The sequence below is a fragment of the Chenopodium quinoa genome, unplaced genomic scaffold (genome assembly GCF_001683475.1).
Source record: "Chenopodium quinoa cultivar QQ74 unplaced genomic scaffold, ASM168347v1, whole genome shotgun sequence".
NCBI classification, from domain to species: Eukaryota; Viridiplantae; Streptophyta; class Magnoliopsida; order Caryophyllales; family Amaranthaceae; genus Chenopodium; species Chenopodium quinoa.
Window position 1 is genome coordinate 1,201,170 of NW_018742558.1, and position 11,676 is coordinate 1,212,845.

The 11,676-nt window shown below is 36.8% G+C and overlaps 1 protein-coding gene across 1 annotated transcript; it reads left to right on the forward strand.

The window, feature by feature from the left end:
* The first annotated feature begins 303 nt into the window (after positions 1-303).
* Positions 304-11,357, forward strand: LOC110720584 (prostaglandin E synthase 2-like). Its single transcript, XM_021899626.1, has 6 exons — positions 304-825; positions 7,604-7,738; positions 9,312-9,399; positions 9,658-9,752; positions 10,542-10,709; positions 10,803-11,357. The coding sequence occupies exons 1-6, from the start codon at positions 486-488 to the stop codon at positions 10,961-10,963; spliced, it is 987 nt and encodes a 328-aa protein (XP_021755318.1). The 5' UTR covers positions 304-485; the 3' UTR covers positions 10,964-11,357.
* Positions 11,358-11,676: the final 319 nt, after the last annotated feature.

Below are 11,676 nucleotides of genomic sequence, written 5' to 3' on the forward strand. Positions count from 1 at the left end.
CTATGTGGTTGTGGGATAAATCCCTACTAGAGAGGTAATTAGGGGTGAAGATTCCCTTATCCTTCCACCCCTATTAAATCCCTGGTACCTGATGTGGATAAAGGACAAGTTTGATTAAAAAAAAAGATTAAAATTGAAATAAGTAATCAAATCGATTAACCATCAACTACACATATGTTGCACCATTCCATTCACAATGATATCAATGTAAATGACCTGATTATCACCTCGCGTACATATCAACTCATGCTACTCATTATTCATGAACTCATGCCCATTGGGCCATCGCTATGGTTAGATTAGTTACACCGACCTATGTCAAAAAACACGACGTAGCCAAGTTTAGAGCCCTTCTTCAAAAGACATTTCCCCCACTCTTTCTTTCTTCTCCATTCTTCGTCATTCTTCATCGCCGTTAAATCTCTCTCGCCGAGCTTCTTCTACCATCACCCCACCTTCAAATCTCCTCATTGCCCCAAAATAAGATGAACAGAATCACCAGCCTCGCCGCACTCCGGCGCGTCACCGCCGCAACAGCCGCAGCATCACTCTCCCAGACCCGATCCCTTCAGCAAGCGGCTCCCTTCAGCAGCTCCGCCTCCTCTCACTGGTTTTCCGGGAGGTTTAGCCGTCACTTTGGATCGAATTCTCCGGCATCTCATTCTCTCCCTTCTAATGGCATCGCCGGAACTATGTTCTTCTCTGTTGCTGCTGCGACTACTTTAACTCAAGAGGCTCATGCTAAGGAACCCCTTCAGTCTCAAGTTTTTAAGGACGTTGTTCTTTACCAGTATGAAGCTTGCCCTTTTTGCAACAAGGTTAAAGGTATTATATTTCTGCAATTTTTCAGCATTTTCTGCTAATTTTTTTGCTTGTCTTTGTGTGGTTGGGATCGTTTTCCAATGTTGGAACTTAGATTTATGTATTCAGATCAATGTGGAATTTATTTGTGTTTCTGGGTGTTATTTTTTTTTGTTTAGTCATGGGAGAAATTATGGTTTTTGGTTGTGCTCACCAAATGTTCGACGTATTGTTTGAATGAAATTAAGTTGTGGTTACAGTCACAAAGAAGAATATTGGCATTTGATACTTTCGGAAACATTTTCTATTATAGATAGGGATTAAGTTGTGCCATAGATTCTATAATCTATATTAATGGTTTAGTCTTGTGCTTTTGTTGTTGGGTATGGGTCACTTTTCTTTGTTATATTGATTAGAATATGTTGATTGCCTTGAGAGACACTTTGGAGGTGCTAGGGGTCTAAGGGGATCTCTTGCTCGTGCCTAAGTTATTAAAAATTTAAAATGTGAGCAGAGGAGCTGAAACTCTTTTCCTTTGCGGTTTTAGTGATATGTGTGGATGAGTTAAGTCTAATTTGGAAGAGTTTAAATTCGTTACACTTGAGCTATAAGATTGTGCAACACACGGGGATGAAGAGCATTATCCTTCTTGTATGAGGATATAAATAATGGAATCTTTGCTTTTATGTAACCCATCATGGATTGCAAGATAGCTAACTAATACGAAATACAATCCAAGGAGATGTGTCTTGCTCTATGTTATTTGTGATTTATTCTAAGGAAAATTTGTGCCCAAGTTACTATTATTTTTTTTTATTTCACCACCCATTAAATTAAAAGCGCATTTATTTTCCACCTTTTTCAAAAATCTGGTGGCTTTTCCATCAGCAGGCCCTGTCTAACTTATTTTCCTCCTTTTTTTCCTTCTTTTCTCTCGATTTTACCCTTTCACTATTCTATTGCACTCAACTAAACCCTTCTCTCATTCAATTTCTTCAATAAATTGCTAAAAAATCATCAATCTTCTCCCTCTTTCTTCATAAATTCTCTGTCAAGTGTTCAACCACGCCTAATTGTGGTAAACCCCCAATTATTTTGTCCCAAGAACCTTAATTGTGGAAAACCCCCAATTAATTAGTCCCAAAAATCCTAATTGTGGAAAACCCCAAATTAATTTGTCCCTAAGACCCTAATTCACAAATCCACCAATTTACCCTAATTGTAATGGGCGAAGAACTCTAATTTATTTAAGAAAAAAAGGAATCATACCCGGGAGCTGTTTTAAAGAAAAAATCGGGGGAAAAACAGTAAAAAGGCTTAATATAGCCGTTAGTAGCCATTAGGTAGGGCCCACTGATAGAAAAGCCACCGGATTTTTGAAAAAGGTGGGAAAATAAATGTGTTTTTAATTTAATGGGTGGTAAAATTAAAAAAAAAAATATTGTTAATGGTGGTAATTTTAGATAGGTATGCTATTTGGGTGGTAATTTACAAATTTTCCTTATTCTAATGGGTGACATTAAGAAAAAGAAAACAGTAGATGCCATTTGACCCGTAAGAGAGAATCATTGATGGATACTCTAACTAGTGCAGTCCTAGGGGATGTGTCCTGCCTTATGCTATTTGCAATTTATGTTTTTTTAATGGATGACATAATGGAAGACAATATAATACCATTTGATCCAAATGAGAGAGTTGATATATTTCAAGTTAGTTTTTGATGCCCTTCAAGTTCTAGGCCTTCTAGCTGGAACTAAGCAGGAAAAAAAAGGGTTATTGCCACAGTAAGGTGATGTCAACAATGCTCCTCCAACACTTTTGGAAGACATACTTTTTAGAAAGGGGGTTTAGAATTTGTATTTTTAAAATCAATAATTATGAGAATGACCCATTTATATGGGGTTTAAGGGTAATGGATGTCATGATCTGAATTGCGGGGGGCTATCATAGGCATGAGGAAAAGTTTTGGGTTTAATTAGGTTCACTATATTCCCTATCGAGGTTAATTCATCATCGTTTCACTTGAGCCATGCTATGGACTTGGAGCCTAAGCACTCTCCTAGACCAGCTTATGAGTTAGGGACAAATACTCCAAAATATGGAGGGGTGGTGGCTGGCAACTATTGTAAGGATAATGTTTACGGACTCCTCCGTAGGGAAGTTTGAGGGGGATATAAGAGGAAGCAGTTTCCCTATAACAAGCTAATTTTCCTACTCTCAAGCAATGAGTCAATTGATAGCTTGAATCAATTGGTTATGAATTAATGTGATCGGTTCAAAGCCTCTCGGCTTGTGGACATTCATCCTTATATAAGTAAGCACGTAGATTGGGTTGAATGGTTGATAGCCTTAGAAGCTAAGTATCGTTGAGATGTATACTACATAAGATCAAAAGAGGGTTCAATTACTAAGAGTCAAGGGTGGATAATTGCCACATAGCTCAAAACACGGTATAAAAGAGAGCTTTTTTTGCTCTAGGCAAGGTGCATTCAAAGAAGAGCACCTTGGGTGAAATTTTTAGTTGTTTATATTATGTGCCCCAATTCAAAGAGGCGCACCCAAGTCGTGCCTAGCCGGATCAGGACCTTTATCGCTTTAATTTGCATTGAGCTTTTTTATACATCATCTCGAAATTAACCAATTGAGGCAATATATTTCATAGATAGTTTTAGCAAATTTTCATTCACCAAAGGAGTTATATTTCATTATGGCTACATTTAAGCTAGTAATTAAGCCCTAAGGAAACCTTAAAATAGAATTAGTCCCTCTGTTATGGGTAAATTCGTATTGTTAAAGTCAACGACGAATGTAAGAGTACTCGGACAAATAGCATGTGAAGTGGCAGAGAGTATAACAGATTTCTTAAGTCTAAGGAAATGATAGGAGCATAGACTTGGTCTACCCATGGTGTGCCAGAAAGATAAGGAAGAAAGGGATTAGTTGCCGTTAGTAAAGTTGGTTGATCTTATCATCTTTCAACGTCTATATCTAGCCCTAATTGAAGCCTATATAAGGAGCAAGTAGGATTATTAGAAGTACACATTGCAATGTCGCTATTCATACTTACATTACATTGTATTTATTCCGATCATTCGTTTTACATAGTGAAAGTTTGGTAGATCCTCATTCTACCTGCGGTTTTTACGTTCTTTGGGTTGTTCGCGTCACCAATTCCCTGTGTCGTTTATTTGTTTCATTATTGCTTTTATTTAAGGTTTTATTTAGTTGATCCGTATCCTAGATTTTGCTATTCAGTCCCACTTGACAAATTTAGCATAGACACCCTCTAATTTAAATTTCCCATCCATCCCAAATCAAACTTTCCCTAACAAATTGGATGTTTCTTTTGTTGCTCCTTTTCAAATAAATTACTATGGTTTAAATGTTTCCTCTCTTACCTTACTTTTCTACCTCCCAAATCAAAACTATTCAAATTCTGTATTTCGTAACACTTTTTCGTGCTATTTTTCCTCTCGATCTACTATCACTTTTTTCAATATTTAATAACACTAGTGTCATTTAATAACCTTGACCATTTTTTTTTTTTTTTAAAAAAAACAACGTTATTATACCACCTTTTATAACACTTTTTATTTTTAATTAAAAAAAGCCTTATAAATGTTCTCTTGAAAGCTCACCAAAACCACCTTTTTTTTTTTGTAACACTTTTTTTTTGGCATTGACCTGCACGTGTTGCGGCAAGTCCCCCCTTTCTTATTTTCCCCCCTCTTTTTTTTACCTCTAATTGAACCCCCTCTTTCCAATTCAACTTTCTCTCTCCTCTCTTCTTTCAACCAAGCCTCAATTACTCTCCATTGAAAAAGGAACCTCCATTGTTGAGTACCAATTGCTGTAATTAACCTAATTTCAAGGCTAGTAACTTGTTTTATTTAATGAATTGCTTTTTAATTTTGTTGGGTTTTCAGATTTTCATAAATTAGCGTTTGTAATTGGAAATTAGGGTTACTATTTTGGGACTGATTTATGTCCACCAATGTGTTTATGATGGAATTAGCTGTAATTTCGAAGGGGCAATGTGTTTAGGATCCCCACCAATGTGGTCATTGATATTTTTTATTTTTTAACTTTTTTAATGTATGTGCTTATAATGTTGAACTTCAATGGAGGAAGGAGGTGAGGTGGGGTATTTGGGTAGATGGGGGTGAATTAACGAGGGTGGAATTTTCATGGGAGTAGATTTATTGGGTGAGATGGTGGTGGTGAAGGTGGTAGTGAATTGGTGGTGAGTTGGTGTTGGTGGGTGGCAGTGAGGTGGTGGTGGCGGTGAGGTGCTGTCGGTGAGGGTAAAGGGGAAAAAAAAGGTGGCTTTATGAGATCACATGATCCACACGTGCAAAGTCAACGCCGGAAAACCAAGTCAAACACCTGAAATCGGGTTAAGGTGTTACTTAGCAAAAAAAAAAAAAAAGTGGTTTAGGTGTGCTTTCACAAGAAAATTTTTATAAGGTGTTTTTTTTCTAAAAAAAAAAGGGGTTTAAAAGGTAGTTTTTGACAATTTTTCATATTATATATTAAAAACATTTTCCTAATATAGTTAAGATAAATTTTGCCAGTGTTATTGCATTTAAATTAGTATATTGTTTGAGAATTGATGATAAAAGTTACTTTGGACTTTAGATCACAAATCAAAAGTGTATCATTTTGAGATGGATGGAGTGAATATGACTGCGTAAATTGAGATAAATGTTTTCTCCATCATATCTTTAAATTAGGTAAGCTCAGGGAAAGATGTTCACTTATATTTATTCACCCCTAGGCTTCCTTGAGTCCTATCATTCTGTGTGCATGAGGTTTCAGTCTTCATGCATAACTTTCTTGGTTGTAGGCTAACCAGGCAAGCATGCACTACTCATGTTCTAGCTATTTCTGGAAAACTATTGCGTTTATATTTCTTGGTGCTTCCATATAACGCAACCTGTGGCTCAAATGGAAGCACCTCAAATGCTTCTTCTATTGCCCAAATAGTCAAATACTGCAGTGCCCAATAGCTTTGCTGAAATTACTTTCCTGGCGTGTTATCCTAGCCTTGTGGCTGGGGTAATCTTTACTGGTCCCCAGTGTAGGCGTGCCTAGGCGCTGAGGTGCTAGGCGATTAGGGTAGAGCCCCTTTTTTGCTCTAGTCGAGGCGCATGACATAAGCAAATTTCTTTTACTGCTTTATGTTGGGCACCTCAGTTCAAAGAGGCGCACCAAAGCACCCCTAGGCACAGCAGGACCTTCATCTCCTCATTACGATTTGAGCCTTTTTATGCATTGCTGGTGCCTGTGGAACTGCTGGGAATCAGCAGTAGCTTCAGTTTCCACATTCTGGATAGCACTTGCTTCCATTAGGTTCTCAGTTCAGTATTTAAGCAACAAGGGCATCTTGGCAAATAAAAAAATTTAATTTGGAAGGTTTAACCATGTATTATTTCTATTTCAGAGCTTTCCTTACAATTCTCAGAATAGTAGCTTAAACTTGTTTCATAGGCCATGGCCATGAGACACAATATGATTAAAATCAAAGCTGTCATCTAAGCTTAAACGTCCAAGCCTTATACCCCTGCTGTTTATAACTTTAAATATTGCAGCATATGTGACTCCATTATGGACAATTTGACGTTGGGAATCAGTGGCATTTGGGCAGGTATCCTCAATTGCGGCCTAGCCAATAGCCAACATATGGCTCTCACTGGCCTTGTGCCCTTGTTGATGCTTTTATTCTAGCTTGCTGGAAACTCAAAGGCAGAACTGCAAGGCCTCCACAGCTGGGGGCTAGACATAACGAGCCTTTGGTGCTCACTGGACTTGCTGATACGCTTCTGTTGGCCTGCTAAACAAGCACAATGACTGTGGTAATCTCCATTGTCAAATGTAGCTATCTGGAAACTGTAGTAGTTTTACTCCTAGGTTGGCTTTTGATTTTTTTTTTTGTCCTTGAAACTCTCAAAATGCTTAAGATACGACTTGACAAGGTGAACATTAGCTCTTACTTTCATCTGACCTCTTGTGCATCCTCTAGCTTCAAAGTGTAAAGTAAAGCGACAATCATATTATTTCAGGATAGCTGAATAGTAATTTGATGAGAAAGACACTGTCACCAAAGATTCAAGGGAATTTACTGGACGTAGGATTATATTGAGTCAATCAACTTAAAGGCTCACTAATTTTGTTGCGCTTATTGTTTATTGTGAAGTAGCTGATGGTCTTGCAACTTGCAAGTTGGGTTAGGTGATGATCTAGCTGATTACCCCACTTATAGAGGGAGCATCTATCTGGGCATTGAGGCATATTTGTTGTTGATGTTATAATGTCCTAACTTCTAATATCCAATCATGATCTAGTGAAGTTCGATCCAGAGTAACTTATGTGAACTGAAATTAGAATTTTATCCAAATACTTTACACTACTAGCAAGTTATGGATCTTCCAGTGCACTTTCTCTCTTAGTCTGGATTATGCCAAGTTAAAGTGCAAATTACCTTGGCTCTTGTTTTTTTTTTTTTGGTTTGCAGTTGTAAATGTTGGTATTTGGTGTTTTGTTGCCACTGTGGACGTCTTGTAAACTTTCGTATAATTCTTTTAGGTTTTAATATAATTTCATTTCCCAAATAACTGTGCATATTGTTCAGATAGTTGCTTGAATTTGAAAGGGAGAAGATATCTGGTACCCAGATTGCCATTTGGCCCTTGTGTTTTTGTCTGGGCTAGTGTTTGAACTGCTCTATAACATATAATTTAAGATGATATTATATTAATACTACTGATCATCTTGTTTACCATGTTTAATTGTTAAATCCCAGCTTTTCTCGATTACTATAACATTCCATACAAAGTTGTGGAGGTTAATCCCATCGGCAAGAAGGAGATTAAGTGGTCAGATTACAAGAAGGTGCCTATTCTGACTGTTGACGGTGAACAGATGATTGAGTCATCAGGTTTGTGATCCTGAATATTTTAAAATCTTCTTAATAGTTGCTACTACTAGGGGTGAGCATAACAAGGCACCCCGTAAAAATTCCTGGAACCGGAACCGGAACTTGTTGCAACAGGTTCCTCAAAATGAGAACCGGAATCAGACCTGTTGAACTGGTTCCTGGAAATTGGGAACCGAAACCGGAATCTAAAGGTTCCAGTTCCGATTCAGGGTACCCTGTATTATAATATACTCACTAACTTTTTCGCAGATTTATTAATAAAAACCTGGTTGGTCACTAATTTATAATGTTTGCAACTTGCAAATAAGACAAACTAATAGTAGTTGTCTAACAAATTTAATATATATATTTTTATAATTGTAATTTTGATATTTATTATATAAAAATTGAGTAAGAATTAGTGTATTATTTGAAATTAAGTGATACTTTTATCAGGTACAGGGTACCCTACAAGTTCCGGTTCTAAAAAATTGAGAACCTGAACCGGAACCTGTTACAACAGGTTATCCAGTTTGCTACCCGGAACCGGAACCTCTTGTTTTTTTGCTCACCCCTAGCTACGGTTCCGGTTCCGAACCTACGGTTCCTAACAGGTTCCGGTTCTGATTCAGGCAGTGGCGATTCCAGTATGGGTTAAGTGGGTTCAGCTGAACCCATACTGGATCCGGAAAAAAACTAATAGGTTTTTTTTTTTTTACAAAAATAATCAAAACAAGGGATAAATATTAAACTATGCAATTACTTATGTTAGACAATGTGCGGACTACTGGTTAGCGCTTTACCTTCTAGAGGAAAGGTATGGGTTCGAAGCCCACTAACCGCACTTCTTTATTTTTTTTTACAGAAAAATAATCAAAACAAGGGTTAAAAATTAAACCATGCATTTATTTACACGAGAGAATGTGCAGGCTATTGATTAGTACTTTACATTTCAGAGGAAAGGTCTTGGTTCGAAACCCACTAACCTTGCACTTTTTTTTTATTTTTTTTCAGCTTTTATTTTTTTTTAAAGTTTAAAATTGTTAATTAAACTTAAAAATTGTTAATTAAACTCAAATTTTGTTATTTATATTGTTAATTATTCAATAACTGAAGTTGTGAATGCCTGATGGATTTGTACAATTGATAATTAGTTGGAGTAAATTGGTAATTGGATAAATGATGTGAATTGTGAAACTGTGAATTCAAAATTCGTGAAGTAGAAAGTAGAATGTTATTACGTATATATTCTATCATTGTGTTTTATAGCTTGGATATGAAAAACTTAAAGTATTTTTGGAAAGAACGTGTGTTAAAATTGCAAAATTCGTATAAAGTCGAGTTCAATTGTAATTTATTTTAACTTTTTTGTTGTTGTTGTAATTGACATGTATTGTGCACACCCGAATTAACAAATGCAAATTTTATTTTAATTATGACATTTGATATCGCTATATTAGTTTGGAGAGTCCGAACCCATAACGAGCAATTCCTGGAATCGCCACTGGATTCAGGGTACCCTGATTTTTTGCTCACCCCTAGCTACTACCATTCATTAGTCAAGAATCATGTTCTTTTAACTTTGTGGTTGCAGAGATTATTCAATCACTTTACAAAAAAATTCTTCCGGAGGGATCCACTGGTTCTAGCACAAGCACTGAAGAAGAGAAGAAATGGCTGGGGTGAATACAATATCTTAATCCTTTAAGTTGTTGCCTCATTGCACCTGTGTGTTAGGTGTGAATTGGTGGTTGTGATTTTAGGCAGGCTTTCAGCTCATAAAAGAAGTCTTCACTCCAGACATTTAAAATTTATTTGTACTAGCATCGATTTTGATTTACAAGAGCTCTTGAGAATAATTGACTTACTATTCCTATGACTATGCAATTTAAGTGTTAGCTTTGAGATACACATTGACTGAAATTCATCTCTGACTATAGGTGGGTGGATAGTCATTTGGTGCATGTCTTGTCACCAAATATCTACCGATCAGCGGGTGAGGCTCTCGAGTCATTTGATTACATCGCAACCCATGGTAAGTGCTTTAATGGTTATCCAGTTTCAAAGTTTCAGTACTGCTGCATATTTCTCACTTTTCACAGACATTAGGATACTTTTCCTCTTTTTTGTCGCCATTGTCACATAGATGATAGTTACAACTTCCAAGCCTTTAAATTCACAATCAGGACCATTATCAATTCTTTTAATTGCCAGATTAAAAATGTTATGATGCAATTTGAAGTAGTACTCTTCAGATGATAGTATTAGAAAATATCATGGCATACAAGTTCAGAGGGACCTGCACTGATGTAAACTTTGATAGTACATTCGTCTCCCAAGATCTGGCAATCTTTCTAATTCCATTGGAGCACTCGAAGAGATCCTGAATTTTTAGCTCACCCTTGTGTAAAGAAAGAATATTTTTCTATGAATTTGGAGGCACACTGCTCCAATATTATTTTATAGGTGATTAGCTACACTAGTTACTTATTTAATAGTATGATGCAATTTGAGCCTAAGATTTTATATGAGTTGTAGGAACATTGTGGAATTGGTATGTGGTCAGAGGTTCACTGATATGAGTGACCATCAAACAACTTAATTGACTTTGGGACAAGTTTTGTCACATAAAATTCCTCGCTTGACCCGTCTTTGACACTGCAAATGTTAGCCTGCTCTAGCTTATTGTTGTATGGAACTAAATATGATGTTTAACAAGTATAATTGTAACAGTGATGACATGTACATGGGGGAGTTGGGACTGGAAGAGGTCTTTCATCCTCCAATTTGTACAACTTTGGGCTTACTCTTGTGTAATGTGCAGGTAATTTTGGCTTCATGGAGAAGATGGTAGCAAAATATGCTGGTGCTACAGCCATGTATTTTGTGGGCAAGAAATTGAAAAAGAAGTATAATATAACTGATGAACGTGAATCCCTGTATCAATCTGCAGAAACATGGGTAGATGCCCTCAAGGGTCGGCCTTTTCTTGGTATGCATTAAGTACCCACCTGTTACTCGTTTGATCTAATGAAGTTACAGCTGTAGATGATTGTATGGTTAATGTAAGATGTAAATGTAACAGGTGGCTCAAAACCTAATCTGGCTGATCTTGCTGTTTTTGGTGTCCTGAGACCTATACGCAACCTACAATCTGGCAGGGACATGGTGGAGCACACACGCATTGGTGATTGGTACTCTCGGATGGAAGAAGCGGTGGGGGAATCTTGTAGAGTAGCTGTGTAGCTCTATTATCATCGAGCATTCCGCCTCTCAGTAACTTTGTAGTCTTGTTTGTTTGGTTAAGTCTCTATAAGCAGTGACAGTTGAAAATATCTTAATTTCAAAAAGTAAATAAAGACTAGGAGTCATTAGACGTGTACCTCATATACACAGATTTGTGAGGATATAGACAATTTTTCATCGCGTATACATTTTTTGCAGGGTTACACGGCTACCAGCCTCCTATTTCTTGTAGGTAAAATTGCCATACCATCAGGAAGAGATATAGCTCGTTTCTCCCAGTTGTTGACATAAACGGTGGTTAAATACAAAAGAAATGTATTCTTATTCATAGTATGCAAAAGATGCTTGGAAAAAGTTTATGGAGTTATTGTTGTACGCATTTCTAACCTTCTCATCTTTATTTTTTCTCATCTCTACATCTCATGTTTTTTATTGTGACTCGACTAGTCTATTAGGTTAAGTATACCTAAAATAGCTAAAAGGATACGGGTAATTCTCCGTTCTCTGCAATGGCTGCAACTAGTCTCCAATTCTTGGATGTTGTAACGCGTGCACTGCTTCCTTAATCCCCTGAAGAAAAAACATTATGCTTCATTATGTATTTCCCTTGTCTTGGTGGACATACGTTTTGCCCCTTTTAAATCATCGATCTATCCTTCAATTTATATGTTTTTTTTGTTGCATTACATATAGATAGCACTCTATTTTTTTTT

Bases quoted from the DNA above. Each gene is read 5' to 3' on its own strand.
- LOC110720584 (XM_021899626.1), top strand. From the start codon at position 486: ATGAACAGAATCACCAGCCTCGCCGCACTCCGGCGCGTCACCGCCGCA. The intron at 9,400-9,657 runs GTGAATACAATA...CTCTGACTATAG, and splicing joins GAAGAGAAGAAATGGCTGGG to GTGGGTGGATAGTCATTTGG. The intron at 10,710-10,802 runs GTATGCATTAAG...TAAATGTAACAG, and splicing joins CAAGGGTCGGCCTTTTCTTG to GTGGCTCAAAACCTAATCTG.